The following is a 23,655-nucleotide window of genomic DNA, read 5'->3' on the forward strand; positions in this document are numbered from 1 at the left end:
GCATAGGCTTAATAGGTTGAACTGTTGAAGATAAGAGGCAGACATTCTTTTATTGTGTGAGCCTGCAAAAAAAAGGAAAACAAAAGCATTGCTGTCACTCATCTGTATTTATTTCAGATTGCATATTTTACATTTGGAGAATTCTCAAAGTATTGCTTAAGAGTTGTAGAGATGTATACTTTTATTTCTAAACCCATGCAAAAGCATGTTTACAGTTGAAAAAACTATTATTATTATTTTTTTTACAAGGTTTTGAGTTGAATGTCCACTCCCCCCCCCCCCCCCCCAGAAAGTCAAAAGATGGATGAGGTAAACAGTGGGTGCAGTATTGCAGTTCTGGCAGAGTAAATTACTCATGCTGAATTTTAATCAGAAAGTAGAGCTTAAAAAAAGGCACCAGGTCAAGTCATCTAGGAGAGGCAATAAATAAAAGGGAATTAACACCAGGTCTGTACCCTATATGAGAGCGGTACAGGACACCGAGCTGTGTGGTTTACTGTATAGGTTAGGGGGATACTGAGGTACGCTCTGTCACAGAGGAATTGAAGGCACTGTCTGAGGGGGGGGAAAAAAAAGGAGGATAAACGTCATTGTTTGGGTTCAGGTTCGAACCAGAGCCCTTACTGTAGAACATGCAACAAATACATGCCGCCATAACGCATGCATCGCAACCTATGAGCAGCCTGGCTCGCAACAGGCCGTGTGTTACGGCCCAAGACTGCCGAGTCAGCCATAATTGGGATTTTTCTCTAGATGTTGAGCGGGACTGGCAACGCGCCATCCGGGGGTGTTATGTCTGTTACAGTGCACGCAGATCTCGTTAAAAAAAAAAACACTGGGAAAACCGCAGAAAGACGGAACCGGTGAAGTTAAACTCTTTTCATAACAAGATATGCCGGGAATCTGACTTGAATACAATGGACCTACTGATAGCTATGGAGTTTTTGGCAGGGATTTTTTTTTTTTTACAGCAGTGCTACTCAAATCAAAGTCCTGCAGACTGTAATGTCTGCAGGTTTGCTCCAACCATGCCCTACACCGCCCGATTTTGCAAATCATCAATTATTTCACCTCCTCGATTCAGGAAGTAAGATCATTAGAGAAATCAGGTGGTGTAGGGAGTGAAATACTGTACCTGCAGACACTGTGGCCTGCAGGACCTGTGGAGTTGAGCAGTCCTGTTTTACAGTCTCCTAAGTTGCCTATACAGCCTTCCCATCAAGACAGTTGTTGAACAACTAGTAACAATCTTGCATTTGCTGACCATAAATCCCAATGAATCATTTAAGGATCACCAATTACACACAATTGTACACTGTTTTATGGAGTTTCTCCCATAACCATTGATAAATTTATTAATAATTAAGATATCCCCCTGTCCATCTTGTTACTCTGTGACGATCTTTACGTGAATTAAATAATTTATTTGTTTTTTAAAACAATCATAGGACCTCCCCTTCCAAAACAACATCATCCACCGGATCAGGAGGGCCACACAGGAGCATCTTCGGAATCGCATGCAATCCGAAAACCGCTTTCTCCGTCTGAAATTTCCCCAGGTAAGCCTTTGAGACAAATGCATTATATTCTCACTGTCAGTGCAGGTAGACTGCAACAAGCCAGATCTACCAGAGCAGTTACTCATGAGTGTGCAATGCTGTAGCCATTAAAACAGTTACACATCTCCACGGGCCTTCCTGCCCTAATCAGTTCAGCTAGCATCTGGATTAGATGTGAACCACAGCACACACCACCGCTCTCCCTACAAACGCCTAAGCTGCACGTGGCACTTGGGGAAACATTATCTACCGTCTCTAACACAGTACATCGTATAGACTCATGCATTCATGAAAAGGTTTTTAGATTCTGCTCTACTGTAAGACTGCTCTTGCCTAATCAATGCAGTTAACAAAAAAATGTGATGGACTGCACCAAACTCACTACGTTTGGTCCGACTCAAAAGTAATTTTTAACTGCTGACTCGCAGCTGACCAGGACGGCTGATACAGAAATACAGAACATTTCAGCTGGACTGACAGAACAGGAGACAAATCCTGGTAGCTGAAAATGCTGCCCATTTGTAGTGAACCTTGAGGACTATAACTAAAAATGAGTGGTGTGGAAGTGAATGACATTTAGTTGGCTTTAGAAGACGGACAGCTATCTGCTGTTTTACATGCTTGTATTCAACCTCCCATTTCTGAACTAAACTCAGCGATAAAAATAAGTTATGAATTATGAATGTTATGAATTCTCTCACAGAGCATATAATATAGTAACAATCCTATTCAAGCATTTTCATATGTACACAAATAGACATACAGTATTCTGCTTTTTCGTTTATAAAAGTTTTTTGTGCCCATTAACTGAAATCAGTCTGGCACACTTTCTCAGTCAAGACAAAATTTGAGCGTAAATTGCAGCACAATTGTTAATTTAACATACATAGCGATCACATTGATATGTTTTTTTTTTTTGCACGTGGAACTTTTTATTTTTATGTTCATGTCCATTTTTGGGCCTTCCTGAGTACAGCCCCATTCCATCACAAGCGTCCATAAATTCTCTGACCTCACCCAGATACATCTCACATCTCGGGGTACACTGCTGCACTAAGAACAAGTACCTCAGTTGGATAAAACTCATATAGGACATTTCCCGCAAACCGGGAATAACAACAAACAGGCAATATCCGGGGAATTATTATTCCCATTCTTCCTTCCAAGCACATTTTATTATTCTGAGGGACTTCCAACTTATAACTTACTGACAGCGTCAACAACTTTCAATGTGCTATGAAATGAAATTTGCATTCACAAATTTGTTGTAATCGCAAAAATAAGAGAGCATCTGCGCTCAGACAATTTAAAAAATCGCCAATTCATAGAGCCAGCCACTGAAACGAGTTATGCCAAAGCTAAGGGCCAGCACAAGGTTGTGTGGAGAGGAGTTCCTTGTTGGGGGGGGGGGGGGGGTAGCAACCCCCTGCAGCTGTACCCAGGGGTACCCCAGCTCTAGAACACGCACTCCACTGATCCCGGTGTAAAGACCAGGGGCCTCGTTATTAAATCTGGCTTAAATTTCATTCTAAAGTTGAGCATGTGCTCAGATCCACAATCCTTCATCCGCGTGAAATATTTGGTATTGCTGAGATTTGCATGCGCCCACAGCCTCGGATCAGATCTGGACCGTGCCAGCGCTCACTGTGGCCAGTAGCTCTGCACGGCATCGCCCCAGGAAGGGGGAGGGTTCGGTGGGATGGGGATCCGCGTTTCATTGCTCTCCAGCGACACCCACTTCCTGGAACGGGCGCTCGTTAGGCAGTGCCGCACATGAAAGGTCTTCCTCTGACTCCACTCTACGCAAGCTTAGCCGTGTTCTGTCCCGCAAAAAGAAGTAGCTGTTAGACTGCAGGTGTTTTTGGAGGCGAAGCGCAGATGTCTCAGGTGTCCCAAATTGGCGGGGTGGTTCACGCATAGAACGCAGCTGTGGTTGCATGACTGTTGGACATTCCAGATTTGGGTGGGACTTTATATATGCTGCCCCGGGGTTGGGTGGCAAATAAAACATTTTTTTTAATTTCTAAATTTGCATACGCCGCACATAGTCATCCTACAAACACGCACACACGTGCGGTTCCATGGCCAGTTAAGGCCCCTAATTTGCCGTACATGTTGGGCCACTCACGGGTCATCTTTGGGACGTCCGCTATGCCGCAGAGCGAATGCTCAGCCCAAAACACACAGCGCATCTGTCCCGCTACAGGACCACCAGCGTTCCAGAACTATGTGCGTTTATGTCAGACTTGAATGATTATTTAATTGCATTCACTGACATAATTATGGTGATGACGGCAATGACTTGGCTACATACAATGAACTGAACATTTCACACATCATTGACTTATTAATTTATATGGACATTGCATAAAGCCTACCATGTTATCTCAGCATGGTTGTTATTGTTGTTATTATCATAAAGCCATTTTATTTATCAGTGCCTTTATGTAGCACTCAAGGTCACTTTACATAGAGGAAAAAAATAATGCATTATATTATAGAACAAATTATATTCTTTGAGTCTAACTGATTGATTGGTGAGACTTTATTATTTAAATTGATAATTGTGTGATTATTTAGCCTTGTGTTTGTTGATTAATTGTTGGTTTGCTGCTGCCTATTTAAATTAACAGAACATCAGTAGTAATGTCATCTGAATAACTGCTATGCACACACCTGGTGCCTTATTTGATTGAAACCTATCTGACTTGCGATATAACTTTTCAGCCACTAGTTGTGCACACGTACGGTCTGAGTTTGCATAGCGCTACGTGCTTTTACACATCAGTTAAAAATTTTATAAATTACAAAGCTACAGTTTGCACACACATCTGTGTGTATGAAGGGGTGGTAAACGAGGTCCAAACAATGCAGCCTCAGTCCTTGCTGTTGGGGGACCAGTCATACGGCATATAGCTGACTCTGAATTTGCCAGCCTTTAGTAGGGCCTGCAGACAGGACTTTTTAGGGGAGTCACTCATGTGGTTTACAATCCAGTTCAGCACCTGCAGGATGACCACAAAACAGAAAGAAATTCATCACTTCTGCCACACATTTCCTGACCCTGTGAAATACTGGAAATGGCTTCAAAATGTTTTCATTGAAATTTTTATCATTTGAGAATGTCAGTTCAATCATTTCATGCGATTCATGGAAACAAGCACGGTGTGACTTAAAACACTGAAATGAGTCTAACCTTCCCCTAGACTATGTTAAGACATCAACCATTCTCACATGCATCAGTGAATGCATCATATTGCTTTAGTATTTCCTTACACCAGTAAAAGAACTGAGGAGCTCCAGTATATCCTGATATAAGCATAGCTACAATGTCAATGATACATTATGCATACTTAAGGTGAAATTATGGCTATAAAAAAGTTTATTAGCAACTGCACTTGACAAGGAAACAAAAGTAACAAGGTCATAAAAAAACAAAAAGGAACTAAAACATGTAAAAGCTTAGTTTTTGCATCGTAGTCTGTCATTAAACTAAGCTTTCAGGGCCAGTTTCACAGACCCAGATTAAACTTAGTCCTGGGCTAAATTGAGTTTTCTATGCAGAATCTCAATTCAGAATTGAATTTAGTCTAGCACTAGGCTTAATCTGTGTATGTAAAGCTTATGAAAAGAAAATGATCTCAGTTTTATTTTCTTGTGACAGTGTGGTTTACAACATGCTGCTAATAGTTGGCTTTTACTTTTATTTGTACGTTGCTGTAACCAGCACCTTCTTAAAAATGTCGTGCACAAGGTTTTTTCCTTTTTTCAGGAAAAAAAAGAATATATCGGACTCGTACGTCATTTCTCAGACTTTCCTTCTGACTTGCCAGCAGTCTACTGTCGCTTAATCCTCTTAAACCTAAGCACTGGGCACACACCTCTCATTATCGTGACGCTCAGTGGCGCTGCACAAAGGCTTTTAAACCCACCCTTTAATTTCCGGTAACCGCAAACCTCCCTTAGAGGCCGGATTTCACATGGGGTGGGCCGCCTGGTCATTGCAGAGCACAGACACGCACGTGCCAAGACACAAAATTTAGGAATTGACTATTTAAAGCCTATTATTGGACTGTGGGCAGAAAAAAAAAAAAGATGACAGAAAACACAGGGCGTCTGTACAATAGAAAATTAAACTTTAGTCTGTACTCAAAGCATTCATCTTTTGAACCAATCAGCCTGATGTAAAACAGCAGCTGTCAAAGTATGCTGGCTTATACAAGAAGACTGGCATTTAAACATGAGCTTGCCCATTAAGAAGTGAACACTCTAGGGCTCAAGGGAAGGCCCCCCAGTGCCCAAACTGTGATTAGGGTCTTCAACCACTACCTCACAGTGCCAATCTGAACGTGTTACTATATAGTTGGGCTCATTCATTAGATAGTGAACACTGTAGAGCCCAAGGGAAGTGCCACTGTGATAGTGTTACCATAACATTACCTTCTCATCTGTGTCCCCAAAGTCTCCTCGGTACCACTTAAAGACCTGGCTGAGTTTCACCTCTCCTTTGTCAGCGTCAACCCTGCAGGCGTCATCCTCCTCCAGGAAGGCCTCCGCTGCGATGTGCAGCTGGCTGTCGATGTCCTGCGGGGATCGGCCAAACACGCTCGTGTGAGCCCTCCCTGAATCGAGTTCACAGTTGCCGTTTTATTACTAGTATTAGTGTTATTAATATTACTTTACCTTAGGCGTGTATGTTTTTATAGGGGGGCATCCTTTTGCACCGCAGTTCAAGGCAAAGTGAATGAGGGGCTCAGCCTGTGGAAGCGCCACCTGGTGGAAATTCATAGACAAAGCCAGATGACCCACCCCCCGCCACCGCCATCCTGAGTGCAAAAAACCAAACCTAGCTTGCTTCCTACTGAACAACAGACTTGGGGGAAAAAAATTAACTGACATTAGTTATGACTCGACATATGCTGGAAGTATACAGTGTATGTATGTACGTGCACGGAGTGTGGCACAGTGGGTAAGGAACTGCGCTTGTAACCGAAAGGTCGCAGGTTCGATTCCCGGGTAAGGACACTGCTGTTGTACCCTTGAGCAAGGTACTTAACCTGCATTGCTTCAGTATATATCCAGCTGTATAAATGTAAAGTGCTATGTAAAAAAGTTGTGTAAGTCGCTCTGGATAAGAGCGTCTGCTAAATGCCTGTAATGTAATGTAATGTAATGCAAGTGTGTGCCACTGATTGCACTGAAATGGGAGTGTGATATCTGCATGGAGGGGTACCTGCAGCCGGGGGTCGCTCTTTGAGAAGGGTTTGAGGAGTTGCGCGACACCCTTTTTATTCCCCCGAAGTACCCCGTTCTCAATGTCCTGCAAGGTGAACACCTCCCCACCAATGAGGTAGCTGACGTAGTTAAAGAACTGGAAAACAACGAACATCTTAAAACAACACGCAATTCGTAGCATTTTTATTTTGTGATCAACACGTCACTGACAACAATCACCAGTGTGGTAGTGCTTCAGTTAAGCATGTGGACTCAAGTATGGCTCCAGTCACGATTTTTATGGCTTCACTTTTTTTGACTTGGACCTGCCCTTGGGGTTAAGTGACTTGGACTTTCCACATCAGACTCAATCATAAATGTGCTTAAAACTGATAAAAAAGTGGCTTGATAAGTGTTGAGTACAACACTGACAATCACAGGAAGGTAAATTGTTGTTTACAATGTGCAGCTATTTGACTGCCAAGTCGACATACAGAGATAAAACATTTAACACTTTAAAACTGAGTAAACCATGCTTTTAAGAGGACAGGAATTCAGAATGTTTGCAATGAGAGAGAATAACGGAGAATAGAGAATGACAGCGCTTAGCAACATGAACGTTAGCGGCGTAGCATAAGGAACATGAATTAGCAGGGACCGTAACTTAAGGAGCTGCTGCTGTCCCGTTGAAAAGATTTTTGCGGCCGGGCGGGCCCTTACCCGGTACCTCTGCCAGGGGTTCTTTGGGGCTCCCAGCCGCAGGTTGCCGTGGATGACCAGGGCGTTGTAGATGTTGATGAAGAAGGCGAGCTTCTCGGCCCGGCTCAGGACCTGCAGGTCCAAGCGCTGCAGCTGCACGGCTAGCTCGCAGTACCGCTCGAAGGACGGGCTCTGCGACATGGCCTTGTAATCCACCGTCTGGGGAACACAGAGGGGACCACAGTTCAGGTCAGGTTTTGCTTTTTTTTTTTTTTCCCATATTTGCTTTGCATACTTTACATATGCAAATACTGCAAACACCAACAAAAAAAAAAGTCACTTCACAATGAGGTGAGAGTTTCACTCATTTGACAATGGGGGTAGACTTTCACTCGTCAAGCAAATTTGCAAATGGGGTAAAGACGGTTTCACTTGTCAAAAAGTAATGTTAAAACAAGCAAATATTTTCTAAAAATAAACTGAGGTGGAGTGGTGGGCGCATGGTAATGGGATTTGGGAATATGGCACAACTGTGCTTTTACAGTTTGTGTCAGATTGTGTCATAAAATACCAGCTCTAAACATGTAGCACAAAGTTACAGGTGTAGCGTTTCACCGGTGCGATCGCGATACCTTGCCGTCCGCCGAGAGGTGATCGGAGTACAGCCTCAGCATCATGTTTCTCAGAATCTCCGACAGCTCGGCAGCTGAGCACACAAGAGGGAACACACAGGAGTTCACCGACGTTTCTGACCCCTGGCTTCGTTAGAGCAGAGTGGTGAAATGGCTTTAGCCACACCCGTGTCGCAGAGGTTCGTGTTCGCGAGCCGTTCCTTATTCTGGGTTATCTGCAGGTCGCCGGTACTCAGAATAAGGAACATGGTCGACCTGTTTCCTTTCCAGATGGCGTTCTCTTTTTTGACTGATGGCTCAATGTAGTGGTTTACAACTGCTATTCTGTTTTTTTTGTCTTTTTTTGCATCTTGTGAGGGATGGCAATGGATGCCACTTTGAGAAAAAATGTGAGTATTTCTGTGCTGTGCGACAGCTCAGGGGTATACACCAATGCCCTGACACCCACACATTTGTATTCATTCTCTGCAGCCCCCTTCCTGAATGCCTAATGAATGTCTCCCCCCACCCCCACCCCCCAGACGGAGGTCCCAGGGCAGTACGCTCTCCTCAGCAGGGTATTGCAATCTGGAGCCCCCTCGGAGCCATTTTGGGCAGAGAAGGGTTCATTAGGGAAAAGCAAAGTGTGCTGTTATTGTTGACGGTATCATGGCAACAGAAACACAGAGAGAGGAAGTGTGAATTGCCCAATAATGATGACACAGCCAGGAGCAGTGGGAAGGATTATTAGTGCTAAGAAGCAACATCACACCAAGAGCTAGTACCCACAGCCTGAAAATGAATCAGTTTGAATTATGCCAGTTCATTTCACATAACACACTCAAAGGAAAAGTTAAATGGATTAGATTAGCATCTGACAGTCCTTTGATCCGTGAGAGACACTTTTCAAATGCAATTTTAGATCTTGTAATTATAAACTCAGAACAATTTAAACTGAAATATCTGCGCTGTGTACAAGACGCTTGCCATTTCGTTCACCCAGATACGAGTTATAGAGCTTGACCTGAAATGCACCACTCAAGAAGCAAAGTCCATTAAAGGATCAACACTCAGGTGTTCCTTTACTGGAATTCAACCCCCCTCCCCCACCACCTACAAATGAATTATGTGCTAAATTCCCATAATGCACAGCGAAGACAGGGAAAACACAGATAAGAGACAAAGGGCAGCCAAGACAGGTCAGAAACCTGCAGATACACAGATGCAGACTCTCTCTCTCACACATACACACACACACACAACTGAATCGCCAGCAATGCAGTTTTATGTTGCTACAGACCCTGTAGAAAACCCCAGAGAAGCACAGGACTGTGTGTATCAGGGACAGTTCTTTGCGGCAGTCTAGACCTCCCCTGCAATGAGAGCCACGGAGTCTGCACATTGACCAAATGAGCGATTATGTATTTTTTTCCCCAAACAGGTCCTGTATGTCCGATTATCTTTGTCTGGGGTTCCTCTCCTTACAATGCTGCGTTCTAATTATACACCACCCTGTGGGGCACCAGCACCATCTTGATTTGACAGAAAAAAGCACTCACTCACATTCTTGTTTCCTGCAATGTTTCCCACCTCACTTCACTGGGAGGGGCAGGAACTTTATGGGAGCTGGAAAGTCCCAAGAATGACCAGAGGTTTTTCCGGGACCCGTACACAGTGGGACTATTCTGTTAACATCATCTGTTGAGGTTTACTTTAATCAAGGAAAGTATTTGGTTTGACATAAACATTTATAAATTAAAATTGTAAAGGGTTACCCACTTTGTAAGTACTGCATGTCCAACCAAACACCTTCCCTGGGTTTAATCGTCTAATATAATTTGTTCTCTCAGATGTTGAATTTCAACAGTGAGAAGTGATCTTGATTTTTGACCTATGACCCTAGGGACTTGGAGGAACACGCAGTGTACTCCACCCCAATGTGACTGTTATTTTCATGTGTACAGGAAGTGTTTATTGTGGTGCTCAGCACCAGGTGTGCCTTGGTCATCACCAGATCATCACTTTGTTCTCTACATACCCTGCAGGGGGACACATGCGGCCATCTGTCCTGCGTTGAGTGCTGAATGCGGGCCATGCTCCACCAATCTGAAGAGTGCGTTACCCTCTTCAAACTCCCTTTTCCTCGGGACAGAGTTAAAGAACTTCCTGTCCATCAAAGTTTTGCTCGTCTCAAGAGCCTTACTCCTGTCTACGGGGCGCAAGTGAGAAGATGTTAGCACATCACAGGAATCAAGACTTCAGTCGGGTCCGTTTCTGTCCCACGGGACACACGGAAAACAACAATCTAAAGAACACATTTAAATAAATAAACAATCAATGTAGTCAGAGTGCTTCGCAATATCTATTCACATATTTGAGCATTCATACTGAGATCAGACACTATGCCTAGATTTCAATCAAGGAATTTTTTACATGAATGGAAAATTCCCAAATTCAGAAAATGTACTCTGAGGTTTATTAAGTACACATTATGGCCTAAAATGACCTTCCCCTCCACCATATGGACTGCATAATGTATTATAAAAACAGTGCAGAAAGACCGCATGAACCTTGACTTAGAGCAAAGCCAGCTACAACGATTAAGCTTATTATCTTCAGATTATGTTGTTCTGTACACCTTTCTATTTAACGGCACTGGAAATTGAGGCAATACTGTTTCTTAAGACATCTATGATAATAGCATTTCATAAAACATGAAGAAGTAAAAACAACACTATTTCACAACACTGAAACTGATGAAACTGAGTTATTTTAACTTCAATGACAGCAAGAAAAACTGTATTTTAGGGCTTCTAAAGGATAAAGACGTACAGTCCATCCCAAAGTCACATATAATAGGTTCTGCTAACCAGTGATTGCCTACAACAGAGCAGATAAAATCAGAAAACATGCTAAACTTACTGAGACTTTACAACAAAGACGCAAAGTGAATCAGTCACTTCCAATTATATGGGCACTAGGGGTGACAGCACGCACTGCTCAACATGGCTTCCCTGTGATTTCACTAAACGCTCACCGTCAGTCACTTTCCCAAAGAGCGCAAGGGTGACTTACCCAGTCCCTTCTCTCTTTCCAGCCAATCCAGCAGCTGCACTCCAGTGAAGCTGTTTTTGTACATTTTCAGCCCCTTCCTGTGGTTGCCAATCACCCCGCACTCCTTGAACTCTGCCACCATGTCCGCAAAATCATCCCTCTCACACTTATTTTCTGTTAGGATGGGGGGGGGGGGAGGGGGTCAGACAAAGCTGGTCTTTCACAAGGTGTGTGCGGGAGCTAAGCTTTAGTGTATGGGCAGCAGTGTAGCATAACGGTTGGGGAACTGGGGTTGCAGGTTCGCATCTCAGATAGCACACTGCCGTTGTAGCCTTGAGCAAGACACTTAACCTAAATTCCTTAAGCAAATAATTCCCTAAGAAAAAAGGGCGTGTTTGACTTATCTCCACTTTCCATCTAACCAGAAAAACACTTAACATCGAGTGACAAGCTTTCAAGAGTATTCTACTCTGTTTTTTGCCATAACCAGTCTTTTGCCAATATGACCTACAACTTCCGCCCCCACAGTACTGTATAGACAATAAACACTAAAATCAGCAACTTGTTCAAAGTTGTTCAGCTTAAAGACAAAGTGCTCTGTGGTAAGACTGAAGAGACCCGAGACACAAGCACTGATAATGGCATTCCCAAGCATGCTGTCTCACAATAAGACAACAATGTTTGTTACATATTTTCAACTGTGTTTGCTGAAGATATTTTACCTGAGTGTGTAAAATCAAAGATGCTCAGTCTCTTATCAGATTCTTTACCTACTCCAATTCGCTCAGATAATTTACCTACTGAGCAAATCATATCTGACAATCAATGACCACCAATGACATGCCACATGTTTTATGCAACAACAGAGTCCTTGGTATAACAGTCGCTGTGACAAGAACTGTACCTCCGCATCGCATAAATGATGGTTGATACTGGAATCTTTATCATGGCACGCTTTGGACTTCATCCAGTCTAACCGCATTGAGCTTTTTCTGAGATTACAAATTAAAGGCCGCATTCCTTTTCTTGTTTTTCTTTTTTAACTCAGTGCCCACCAGACTCATGCTTTTATTTTGTTTAGAAAAAACAAAATAATCTTGCAATATTCATGAATTCTACATTTAAAATCTATGACATGGTATATTGCTGCTACACTGAACACAAGATTTCAGGTGCCAGTGTTGAGATAACGCTTTGTAGCACTGTCCAACAGCAAACAACATTCAGCTGGTTGTACTGAAACAAAGACTGTTTCACAAGAAGCCAAGACATTCCTCGCAGTCTCTCTCTACCTCTCTCCCTACCCCCACCTTCCTTCACGCACAGTATTGGGAAGCCTTTGCTTAATTCTTGTCCAATTCATACGTACAATCAAACTCAAACACGTCACAGGCAGACAACCATTCCATATAGTGTCTTTAAAATTTGTCCTGGGAATGAAAGAAAGTGTTTTTCTACTTTGGTACTAACATGAAAATGTTCCTTCATTAATTACAGAGCCTGCAGTCCTGTTTCCGGGTTCAGTTTCTGCAGTTGGATGGTTGGCAAATTTACTGTTCTGTGGGCTGCTATTTAAACAAATGTGTGAAATTTTCCAGTACTCAAAAAAAACCAACAACTTTATAGACAAATTTTCATCTGTGACAGCATACACACCTCCATCTTGGTTCCCTCCTCCCTCTAGATGGGCCTCTACAGGCAGAGGGGGGGCATCTGGGGGCATTGGCTCCTCTCTCACCAGGTGCACCAGGTGCTCCAACTTCTCTGGAGCCTGATCAGGCCAAACAAATTACAGACACAAAGGACAGTTTTTTTTTTTTAATCTTTGGTGAGCAAGTGAATCTATATTCATGGCTTAATAGAAAATCGGACGGTCAATACTATTTAAACGGGTGCTGTAAAATTATCAGAAGGTACAGAAATGTATGTTTTTAAGGGCTGAGTGTCTGTGGTTATTTCTGTAGGAAACCCAGAAAAGTGCCAAATTCTCGGTGCTGCATAGATATGGGGCATGCCACCCCGCCAACATCGTAACTTGGCGGGATGGCATACCTGCCATCCCAATCATCCGCTCTCTTTTTCATTTAATTTGCTGCCTGGTCTCATGGCAAAATCAGAGGACCTAGTATGGCGTACAGCGTTTACATTTGCGCCAGCAAACCCGGTTGTTCCGTTTGAAACATAGTTCCTTGGTGGACGACCAGGTGTTTGTCAATGACGAGGTGCTCACCATTGTTTGGAGGTCATCGTTTCCCCCCACGTGGACGCTGTTGAAGAATATCTGAGGCACGGTGCTACGTCCCGTGAGCTGCTTCACTCGAAGCCACAGCTCGGCGTGCTGGTTCGTGTCCACTTCGCGCAACGGCAGCCCCAGTTCCAGCAGGCGAGATTTGGCCTGTCTACAGTGTGGGCAGCCCATCACGGAGTATATCGTCACCATCCCCTTTTGACTTTTCTCGGTTTCTTCCATTGGAGACCCTGCAAAAGGTGTGGAATGTCAAAAGGATGAACAAAGGTTAGTTTAAAAAAAAAAAAAAAAATTATTGTGACAACCTTGAGTAGAATGGCTGTGAATGGCTCAATGGTGTTGAAATAATAAGCGTGTGAATTATTTATTTGTTACCCCATGATGAGTGACAAAATTTAGCAGACAAACTGCACCACTCCTCAGAAATTTTCTAGTTGAAAATCCCACTGAATGGTTTTATTCAAGAATGCGCGAGACAGCAGACTACATTTTGAAATAATAATCATTTTATAATTCGTAAAATACAGTGTTGCTTTATTTTACGAAGAATATTTCGCATTTTTTAATACACCAACTTGTGTAGCCTACAGCCAAACAAGTCAGTGCACAAATGCTTCGGCGGCCAAGTTAAGTGTTTTCACTATTGACTATTTTATATTCCGTTTACATTTGGTTTCCATTACACGGAACAGGAAGAAACTTGTAACGCGTTGTTACGTATTTACATTGGACAAAACAAAATATTTTTTCCAGAATATTTCCGGATACCGCTGTAAAATAGCAGAATCTCAGATCAGGGAGTGTTAAATTGAATTTAGAGTAAAATTGTGAATTAAAAACTAACTTAAAATTAATTAGCAAACACAGTGGGACCAGTTGCTAGCATAACAAATTAATGTAACAAATTGAGCTCGGTCATTCATGCAATTCTGTGTTTCAAAATACAAATATTTAGGCTACATTACAAAATCTACATGGATAGAGAACCACAAAAAGGTTTCCGCGAATAAATGAACTTACTGTTTGTAGACAGTCGAGTATTGACAAAAGAGATTCGCGATCAGGTAAAATATTCACACCCTGATCATTACAATAATACCCTATATATTAACCAACGGACCAAGCTAATGTTAGCTAGTCGTAAACACGGACGAGTGTAATAGTTGACAGCTCAGGTCCACATGATTTACCTCGGCGACAGATAGCTAGTATTAGCTTATACGAGCTTGCTGGTTAGATGATATCGGCCATCTGAGCTGTGTAATTTCCACTGCTAAATCGTACACAGGCGATCCCGGCATTCCACTACGGATAAACTAGTCTATATAGGCTATTATAGGCCTAGCTACTGCGGTTTGTTGTGTTAATCATTCTAGCTAATGCTCTTAGTCATAAGCCGCATGTAAATGTAATTAGGTAGGCTAGTTATTTGATTAGCTTTGCTTCGGGTTCACCTGCATTTGTGTGCAGACTGAGCCATCTGGTTAGCTGGATACCGTATCCGCAAGATATCAGGATGGGGGGAAAAAACATGCGTATTTATTGCCCAGCACATCACACTCCTTGAAAATATGCGTTCGACCTTGATAGCCATGCGGATTATTATTATTATAATTATTATTATAGGCTTGGCAAAACAATACAAAAACACAACTTTTTTGCATCAATGAAATAATTGAACAGGCTATAGTTTTGGTCGTATATAAACACATTTGACTATGGCCAAGCTACCTGTCAACTGTGCGTCATTTGCTTTAAATTTGCCGTGTGACTCACCAACAGCTACAGCTTACCGACCAGTAGCCGAGCTAATGGAATACATGTTAACATTTAAGTGTTAGTAATTTAACCAATTCTGTCTGATAATCATATGATACATACGACAAAGAAACACTAACTAGTACAAATGCGGACTACGTTTGAGTTATAAAAATAGCCTAAATAGCACAGTATTGTATCTTACCTGTGTTGAGGTTCGGCATGGTAAAGTTGCTGGCATATTAACGCAGTGTGAACTGCCGGCCTGCTATTTTACCCATTTTATGGGAATAGGGAAACCTCAAAAGAGTTCACGAGAATCAGTCCTGCGCGTTCTTTGGCACGGCAGAACTTGCAGAAGGTATACGCACTTAAATGAACTTTAGATGTTGTGTTAACGGCTCCTTTTAATTGAAAACGATAGATATTTATCTAGGGTAGATATTTATTGACCGTGACACCCCTGGAATCGTTTTTAGCGTTTTCAACGGGTAACTAACTAAGGTAACTAACACATAAAACGTGCATGTTTGGCTGGGGTGAAATATAACACGGACACATTTCCACCCTGGCACTGTTGGTAAACTGAGCGCCTGCTGAAAGTCACGTGGGTCTGTGTACGGTATAGATATGAATCACTGGAGTTTGTATGGGGGCACCATGTAAAACTGAGCAACGATAGTTTTGATTCTTTTTAAAAACAATTTCGACAGATACGGCTAAATTGCTTCTAATAAGAAATGTGTCAGCAGAATTATTGCCTCTTAAGGATAAATTTAAAAAATGTAGCACACATTAGGCTACACCAAACCTAATTGATATATGTCTTTTATATATTATTTTGGGAAGTGGTCACAATATCTACAATACAGGCCAAAAGTATTGATGTATCTGTGGAAAAAAAGCTCTTACTATGTGCTGTTAACAAGAAGAAAAGATTCTAATGGACCAAGCACCATCAACACTGGATCAAAAAGACAGGAAAAAGGCAGAACATCCTTTTAGACCAGCAAATCATTGTTGCTGTTTCACTGTAGTCTGGGAAACTGGTTTCTCTCTAGCTGCATTGAGTTCTTTGCGTAGTTTCGGTACAATTTAACTGTGGTTTCTTTTGCTAGACACCACACGATATTTGTCTACTGCCTCTTGGTCTGGCTGGCCTTCTCCTGTTAACATTACTGCCCATCAGCCAGACCAGTGTGTACTAAATACTGCACCTGGAAATATTAAGCTTCTTTGCAATTTCTTGGGGGAATAACCTTGCCACAATATGTTTACATAGCCCCACACATCTAAGCCTGTTGCCTTCTTCTTTGCCATATTTCTTGCAGCTTCAGTTCCTGTATTATTTAAACTAAAAGGCAATGGTATTAGGCTGCTTGTGGTTTTTAAAAATCTTAAGGTAGATACGATTTCAGTCAATTTAACTACCCCAACCATTTGCTAAATGTTTGTATAGACTTCCAATAATTTGTTTAATTGTAACTGAAGCCAAAGGAGGCTATTTTGAGGAAAGCTGTGTCTAAGATTAATTTAAGTAAAACTCATATTTTTGTGTTATTGAAGGTATTCCTCTTGGGAACACTATTATGTTGTGTGGAGATACAAAAAAAGCGAAGAAGTGAAAAGTGAACCTTGAATCAAATGGCAGGATGGTGCAGAGACCAAAAGAGTGCTTTTCCAGCCAAGTAAGACCTGAAGTACATAGCTGACAGTTATTAACTGAATCCACCATGTTTTAAATTGCTTATTATTAAATCCTTGCAGAACCTCCATGGAACCATGATTGAATAAAGCCACAGTGTAATGTGTTTAGAGTGTCATGGTTTGCGAATTCATTGATCGTTTCAATAATCTGCAAATATTTAACTGTGCTCATTAGCCTGTACCAGCCAACCCATAAAGGTGAGTGGTCGTGCTTAGCTTAGCTTCAATCGTTGTTCCTGTGCTATTACAGAATTGTTCCTCGTGAACTCCGCTGCACTCGTAGCTCATTGGAACGGATCCACAAATCTTTCAGTCATCATGTCCTGCTCATCATATTCAATGATATCCTGATGTAACCTACTCCGATCTATTTCCCGTACATCGGTGGATCACGTCAGTTTTATACGAATGTCTTCTGAATCACTCTGGATCCTATCGATGCCATTTGTCGCTCAGTGTCCATTGACTTTACCTTTTTATTTTCGGTTAGATTAAATGATTTGTCTAAAGTAGAAATATAGCGCTGTGTACGTACAATGTAATTCGATTTTGCCGATTATATGGTTTTGTTTCAATAGATGAGTGGATACCATAGACGGTAGATAAATGGACGGGACACTTCAACCATAGGGCGGAACGTTTGTAAATTGTAAATTGTTTCTAGACGGAGACATGTACAGCGGTTCCGCGCTAAACGGAAAGAAACAGGAGGCGTGGGGACAAGTTTTGGTATTTTGTGATTTATTGACAAAAATTGGAAAATGTCTGGATTATCCAGAACGGAACTGGAGGGTTGCAGGAAAATGCTAAGCTGTCTGAAAGGTTGCGATTTAATTGCACTTTGTGATACCGTCACTAACAGAATGATTGCGGTGGAAAACACAAGAGGTGAGGCCGAGCCCTTGTCACCTTTTTAAATATATAACGTTATCTTCGATTTTTTTAAATCCCACGAGTTTGAACGTATACGTAAATGCTCTGTTTTTATGTGATTATATTTGTGATCAGATCTTGTCCTTGTTTGTATTCAGAGGCAATGGACGCTATCTTGACGTACAGTCAGAGTGCTGAAGAATTACTGAAGCGAAAGAAGGTGTATCGTGAAGTTATATTTAAGTACCTGGCCAGTGAGGGTATTGCCATGCCTCCCGACGCCGAGAAGAATCAGCTCGTGAGGAGAACCCTGCAGTTTTGGGCTCTGAATACGAGGGTAAAATCATATAACGTTAGAATTATATGCAGTTCTATGAGGAATTATCTTCCCTGTAGAATTATGCAGTGTGCTACATTAATCACCAGTACCCCAGTCGTAAAGTCACGGTTGTAAATTAACTTGCAGCAGTTTGCAGTAGACTGGACAACTGTTTTAATTTTTCATTATTAAATTATGGCACGTATGTTGAGTTTACGAACTGTTTTGACATAATCTCTTTGTACTGATATTGACAATTCTTGTAAATGTGTGGAGGTATTTTTGTAGCAGAAGGCACAAGTCTGTAGAATGGATTCCCAGATCTGTAAATGGGGGTTCACAAATCTGTAAAGGGTTTCCCAAATCTGTAGAATGGATTCAGAAATCTGTAAATTAATGTGAGAATACACAAAATAACCATTTCTAAGTTAAACAAAGACAATGCAGTAATAGCAACTTCTGAAATCAGCTAGCGCAAAGACAACTCCGTAATTACAACAACCTCAACTCAGCCGTTTACAACCTCAACTTTTGCACCAAAATGTGCAGTGTACCTTTGGACATTTGCAAACTTGTTAAAGGGGATTCGTAGTTGTGCTAATGCTGGGGAGAGGCAATGGCTGTTCTTGACACTATATTGCCATTACTGTACTTTTAAGAAGTGAACCTGTTTTCTATAACCAAAACCCAAAAGGTCAGCAACTGCATGTTCGGAGTGTGCTCCATTTAAATCAGCTTTCGTGTAGGAATCGAAATAGTGTAAATTCGCTACTCAATACCGTATTTGCTTTACTACTAACAAATACATCTACGCTCCCAGTTATTGTTCTGCAGTTTATTTCTAATGTTACAATTGCTTACACTTTATATGTGACTGATGGAATGAACAGAATTTGTAAGACAAATAGGAATGTAAGTTATAGCCTACATGGTATTAAGATGCACGAATGTACTGGTATTGCTCTTTTCATTCATTTTAACTAGAATCATTTCTAGTTAAATTGATTCTTAGTGCCAGAGATGGCCAGTAGGCGGAGATCAAGCGCCAGTAGAGGAAACACGCAGCTCTCTTTCTCATTCAATGCAAATGTCATGTAAAGAGAGTTTGTGTGTACAAGTCTTGTCCTTTAATGTCCACTTTTTCAAATTCCCCTTTTTGAGGGCATTTACATATACACTATATTTTAAATATTGCCGGAGGAAATCACACCAAAGTTTATTCATTTAATTCAAGAAGTATGGGACTTATGCCGTTGTCCCACAATTAAGGGAAGTAAATATGGACGCGTAGGGTTCAAGAAGCTTGCTTATGTAGCTTATGTAACTGTACTTCCTTGAGAATCTATACCCTCGCACACTCTAGCACTAAAACCCGTTTTTGAAACTGATTGGCTCCTTTAAAACTGTGTAAAAGTGTGTCAAATGCACACTACCAGGGGTTTTGAAAACGTTTTTGTTTAAAACCGCTCAGAGAAAAAGATTTCGTAAACCCTAAACTGGTTTTACCCATAAATGTGTACAAGATTGGTTTCAGTTACCTGTAGAATAATTCCCCTTGCGTAATTATGACATGGTTTTAAGGAGCCTAAACTGTTTTAGAAATGGGTTATAGTGCTAGTGTGTACGAGGCGAGGCCTATATCTTTTCTGTAGTGTTTCCACAGAGAAACCCAGCGGATAAATTCATTTGGTCTCTAAATAATCTCTGCCCTGCAAAAACACCCCCAAGCTCTACGGAATCCTGCTTGAATGGAGATGCATTTTACCAAGTTTTATTGGACAAAGAGTGCTTTTATGTTTCAGTCCGATAGCCTGAACATAACCTGCCCCGGTACAGGTTAAACAACTTGCTAAAAATTACTAGGACAATATAGATTTAAAGTGAGTCAGTGTGATATGGCAGTGTTAAAGCTTAAATAAGCTTGCTATCTGCGTAATATCACTAATAGTAGGGAGGTCAAACCTGTCAAGACGCTATACGTGCCAAAATGTCTGTTTCAAACCAACTGGCCCCGTGGCTTCAAAATTCCATTGCAGTTGGGGACTCTAATCAACCAGGCTCCTGTCCTCTTTTTCACCATAATAAAAAAAAAAAAAAAAAAAAAACGATTTTTGGTAAGTAGAGGCTTTGATGACTGGAAGAAATCGGTGTTCGTTAAAAACAATATTAAGGCATGCTTTCTTTTTTAGGCCTCTTATGTTTCAACAACAGCAGATGACAAAAAGGATGTACCAAGTTCAGGAGAAGAGATCAGTGCGTGTGACTACATGGCCCTGGGAAAGCAGTTCTGTCAGTGGTTCTACAACCTCGTGAACACCCAGAATCCCACACTGGGTCAAGAACCATTGGACTGGGGTCCCCAGCATTTTTGGGAGGACGCACGGCTGATGCTTTGTTACAGCGCAGAAGTGCAGCAAACGGACAGGTTTCAGGGGGCCGAGCTGGTCAGCCAGCGTTTCCTCGCTCTCGTAAGGGACGAGAGACTCTTCTTCAGCCCCAACCTGGAGCCCCACGGACTGAAGTGCGAAGCCACTCCCCACGGGCTGGTGATGGCGGCCGTAGCCGGAACAATCCACCGCGAACGGGCCTGTCTGGGAATCTTCGAGCAGGCGTTCGGCCTCATACGCTCCCCACTGGACGCCAACAGCTGGAAGATCAAGTTTACACATTTGAAAATAAGACGACAGAATGAACTCACTGGAGAAGAGGAAATGACATCACCAGCATTAACATACAACTCAAAAGAACTTCTGTCGCTCTGTGAATGAGGATTCAAATATGCCTTTTGTAATTATATGTAGGTGAGTTAACTTGGATGAAACAGAGCACTTTATGCCAATGGTTGATGTTTATTCTCCTGGAATGGGACTACAGTGAACATTAGCGTACATAGTAGGCTATACAACAAAGTATATTTGTATATTTAAGTTTACAGGTTCGTTGCAGGCAAAAATGTAATAAAACATTTCACGTCATTGAAACTGAAGGAATGTAAAGTCTGTGGCTTTTGCTATTGGCCGACAGAGTAATTAATTCTGTGCACAGCGGGCAGAAGTAATGGTAAGTCTTCAACCAATCACAGCTCTAGATATTTGATCCTTACCCAATAAAATCTTTATGCTCAGGTCTTTTCGGCGAAAACTCCAAAAAGAAGGCTGTAGCAGGATTTAGCTATCTGGATACGCTTTTGCACTCTAAACACCAAAAAAAGGCTGTAGCAGCAAACATTGCAATATTCATGTGTAATAATGTTAGCTGCTACAGTCTTTGTCTTTGTTACCTAATGTACATATTCTGTTTTATATATATTTTATATGTGTATGTATGTATATGTGTAAATGTGTGTGTGCTTATGTGTGTGTATATATACGTATAATACACACACACACACACACACAGATGGGTGACAAAGGAGAAATCTTAATAAATGAGTGAAGAAACATAAGTGCAGATGTTTCCATACAGATGTAGTGCATGATACAATTGAGCAATTAACATCCTATCATGCTCTGTGGCATGTATGCAAAATGCTGAGCAGGCCCAGTTGACCTCGATTTTGGATTTAAGATGGCAAGAGGAAAAGATCTAAGTGGGTTCATTATTGGGGCACGCCTACCAAGGCTGCCCCCCCCCTTATCATCTGAGAGGAGGATATCCTTGTGGGGCAGGACCAGGATTGCCTCCAGGCCTCTTGGCCAGTGCTGTTATCCTTTGTTTCTCCTTTCGGTTTAATGGTTTAGTGGAACAAAACACATATAGACATATAATCAACATGCCAAAAAAACAAAATGCACACAAGGGTGAGGCAGCACACTGCTGAAGAAGGGAGATGTTTTTGCTGAGCAGTTTTTGTGGCTGGATCCTGCATCGTGGTGCAGACTTGTAGCTTTTGTGTGGTTATTCCTTTGTCTCTGTGTGGTGTTTGACAGGGAATGTTCTTTTTCTTTTATGCGCAAGTTTTAGATCGAAACCTGCGGAAGACTCACCATTTTTGTTTCCACCGGGAAAAAGATGACTACTTTTAGTAGCCCAGGGTTAATGGTCTTCTGTAGGGCATTGTGGCAAGATGAGTGCCACCCCTCCGAACTTCCAACCCACAGAAACACTGGAAACCGCAAGTTTTTTACACACTCACATGCTCTTTTATTTCAGCCGACCTGGCTTTTAGGTACTTAAACACAAGATACGGTTTTTCTTTCCATTTTCCTTTTTATTTTTTTGTATAACCAACACAGGTTTGCGCACCAACCGATGCAGGTTGTTTCTCCGCCAGCAGCTTCTCTCTCGAAGACTCCCGGTCTCCGCTTTTAACACACACAGATGGGTGACAAAGGAGAAATCTTAATAAATGAGTGAAGAAACATAAGTGCAGATGTTTCCATACAGATGTAGTGCATGATACAATTGAGCAATTAACATCCTATCATGCTCTGTGGCATGTATGCAAAATGCTGAGCAGGCCCAGTTGACCTTGATTTTGGATTTAAGATGGCAAGAGGAAAAGATCTAAGTGGGTTCATTATTGGGGCACGCCTACCAAGGCTGCCCCCCCCCTTATCATCTGAGAGGAGGATATCCTTGTGGGGCAGGACCAGGATTGCCTCCAGGCCTCTTGGCCAGTGCTGTTATCCTTTGTTTCTCCTTTCGGTTTAATGGTTTAGTGGAACAAAACACATATAGACATATAATCAACATGCCAAAAAAACGAAATGCACACAAGGGTGAGGCAGCACACTGCTGAAGAAGGGAGATGTTTTTGCTGAGCAGTTTTTGTGGCTGGATCCTGCATCCTGGTGCAGACTTGTAGCTTTTGTGTGGCTATTCCTTTGTCTCTGTGTGGTGTTTGACAGGGAATGTTCTTTTTCATTTATGCGCAAGTTTTAGATCGAAACCTGCGGAACACTCACCATTTTTGTATCCACCGGGAAAAAGATGACTACTTTTAGTAGCCCAGGGTTAATGGTCTTCTGTAGGCCATTGTGGCAAGATGAGTGCCACCCCTCCGAACTTCCAACCCACAGAAATACTGGAAACTGCAAGTTCTTTACACACTCACATGCTCTTTTATTTCAGCCGACCTGGCTTTTAGGTACTTAAACACAAGATACGGTTTTTCTTTCCATTTTCCTTTTAATTTTTTTGTATAACCAACACAGGTTTGCGCACCAACCGATGCAGGTTGTTTCTCCGCCAGCAGCTTCTCTCTCGAAGACTCCCGGTCTCCGCTTTTAAAACCCCAGGCTCACTGTTGAACAATCAGAGGCAATCAGCGCAACCAAACAATTAGCAATTATCGGCACGGATTACCTCCACCTGACAGCTGTGACGTTGGATCCGAGAGCCGCTCTTGTCACACTCTCTCAGAGCCGACGCCAAACCGCGCCAACCCTACCACAGCCATGCTTTGGCCTGCCCTGTTTTTTCCAACACCTACAACTGTTCATATATTTTTTTGGGGTTTAGTTTTTGTGTGTCTTTTATAATGTGTTTGTTATAGTATGTTGGGGTATATTCATTTTGTAACTTTGTTTTGGGCGCAGGGGACTTTGTGTTGCATTCCAGTTCTAGTTGTCCTTGTATTGTTGGCGAATTTGGGACGTAACAATTGAGTAC

The 23,655-nt window shown here is 42.0% G+C and overlaps 2 protein-coding genes across 7 annotated transcripts; one reads left to right on the plus strand and one right to left on the minus strand.

Annotated features, from left to right (window-relative positions):
* Nucleotides 1–88: 88 nt before the first annotated feature.
* Nucleotides 89–15,709, minus strand: zgc:152951 (uncharacterized protein LOC569013 homolog). Of its 6 annotated transcripts, none has more exons than XM_035394575.1 (11): nucleotides 15,349–15,709; nucleotides 13,368–13,615; nucleotides 12,794–12,908; nucleotides 11,159–11,311; nucleotides 10,122–10,292; nucleotides 8,105–8,178; nucleotides 7,494–7,691; nucleotides 6,793–6,930; nucleotides 6,243–6,332; nucleotides 6,000–6,143; nucleotides 89–4,564 (listed from the first exon to the last, which is right to left on the minus strand). In XM_035394575.1, the coding sequence occupies exons 1-11, from the start codon at nucleotides 15,365–15,367 to the stop codon at nucleotides 4,436–4,438; spliced, it is 1,479 nt and encodes a 492-aa protein (XP_035250466.1). In that variant the 5' UTR covers nucleotides 15,368–15,709; the 3' UTR covers nucleotides 89–4,435. The 6 variants fall into 6 exon arrangements, with proteins under 6 accessions (XP_035250466.1, XP_035250465.1, XP_035250468.1 ...); XM_035394574.1 differs by lacking the exon at nucleotides 15,349–15,709 and adding an exon at nucleotides 14,840–14,973; XM_035394577.1 differs by lacking the exon at nucleotides 15,349–15,709 and adding an exon at nucleotides 14,576–14,828.
* Nucleotides 15,710–17,072: 1,363 nt separating this feature from the next.
* LOC118213727 (uncharacterized protein C3orf38 homolog) lies at nucleotides 17,073–21,032 on the plus strand. The gene is made up of 3 exons (XM_035392797.1): nucleotides 17,073–17,738; nucleotides 17,882–18,060; nucleotides 20,232–21,032. Exons 1-3 carry the CDS (start codon nucleotides 17,612–17,614, stop codon nucleotides 20,808–20,810), a joined length of 885 nt encoding a protein of 294 aa, XP_035248688.1. The 5' UTR covers nucleotides 17,073–17,611; the 3' UTR covers nucleotides 20,811–21,032.
* The last annotated feature ends 2,623 nt before the right edge of the window (nucleotides 21,033–23,655 follow it).

Source organism: Anguilla anguilla, chromosome 15, assembly GCF_013347855.1.
Source record: "Anguilla anguilla isolate fAngAng1 chromosome 15, fAngAng1.pri, whole genome shotgun sequence".
NCBI lineage: Eukaryota > Metazoa > Chordata > Actinopteri > Anguilliformes > Anguillidae > Anguilla > Anguilla anguilla.

Excerpts from the sequence above, each read along its gene's own strand:
- LOC118213727 (XM_035392797.1), top strand. The coding sequence starts at position 17,612 with ATGTCTGGATTATCCAGAACGGAACTGGAGGGTTGCAGGAAAATGCTA. Across the intron at positions 17,739-17,881 it reads TGCGGTGGAAAACACAAGAG|AGGCAATGGACGCTATCTTG; the intron begins GTGAGGCCGAGC and ends GTTTGTATTCAG. Across the intron at positions 18,061-20,231 it reads TTTGGGCTCTGAATACGAGG|GCCTCTTATGTTTCAACAAC; the intron begins GTAAAATCATAT and ends TTTCTTTTTTAG.
- zgc:152951 (XM_035394574.1), bottom strand. The coding sequence starts at position 14,918 with ATGTTTTTTCCCCCCATCCTGATATCTTGCGGATACGGTATCCAGCTA. Across the intron at positions 8,179-10,121 it reads CGCATGTGTCCCCCTGCAGG|CTGCCGAGCTGTCGGAGATT; the intron begins GTATGTAGAGAA and ends TTGTGTGCTCAG. Across the intron at positions 7,692-8,104 it reads ACCTCTCGGCGGACGGCAAG|ACGGTGGATTACAAGGCCAT; the intron begins GTATCGCGATCG and ends TGTGTTCCCCAG.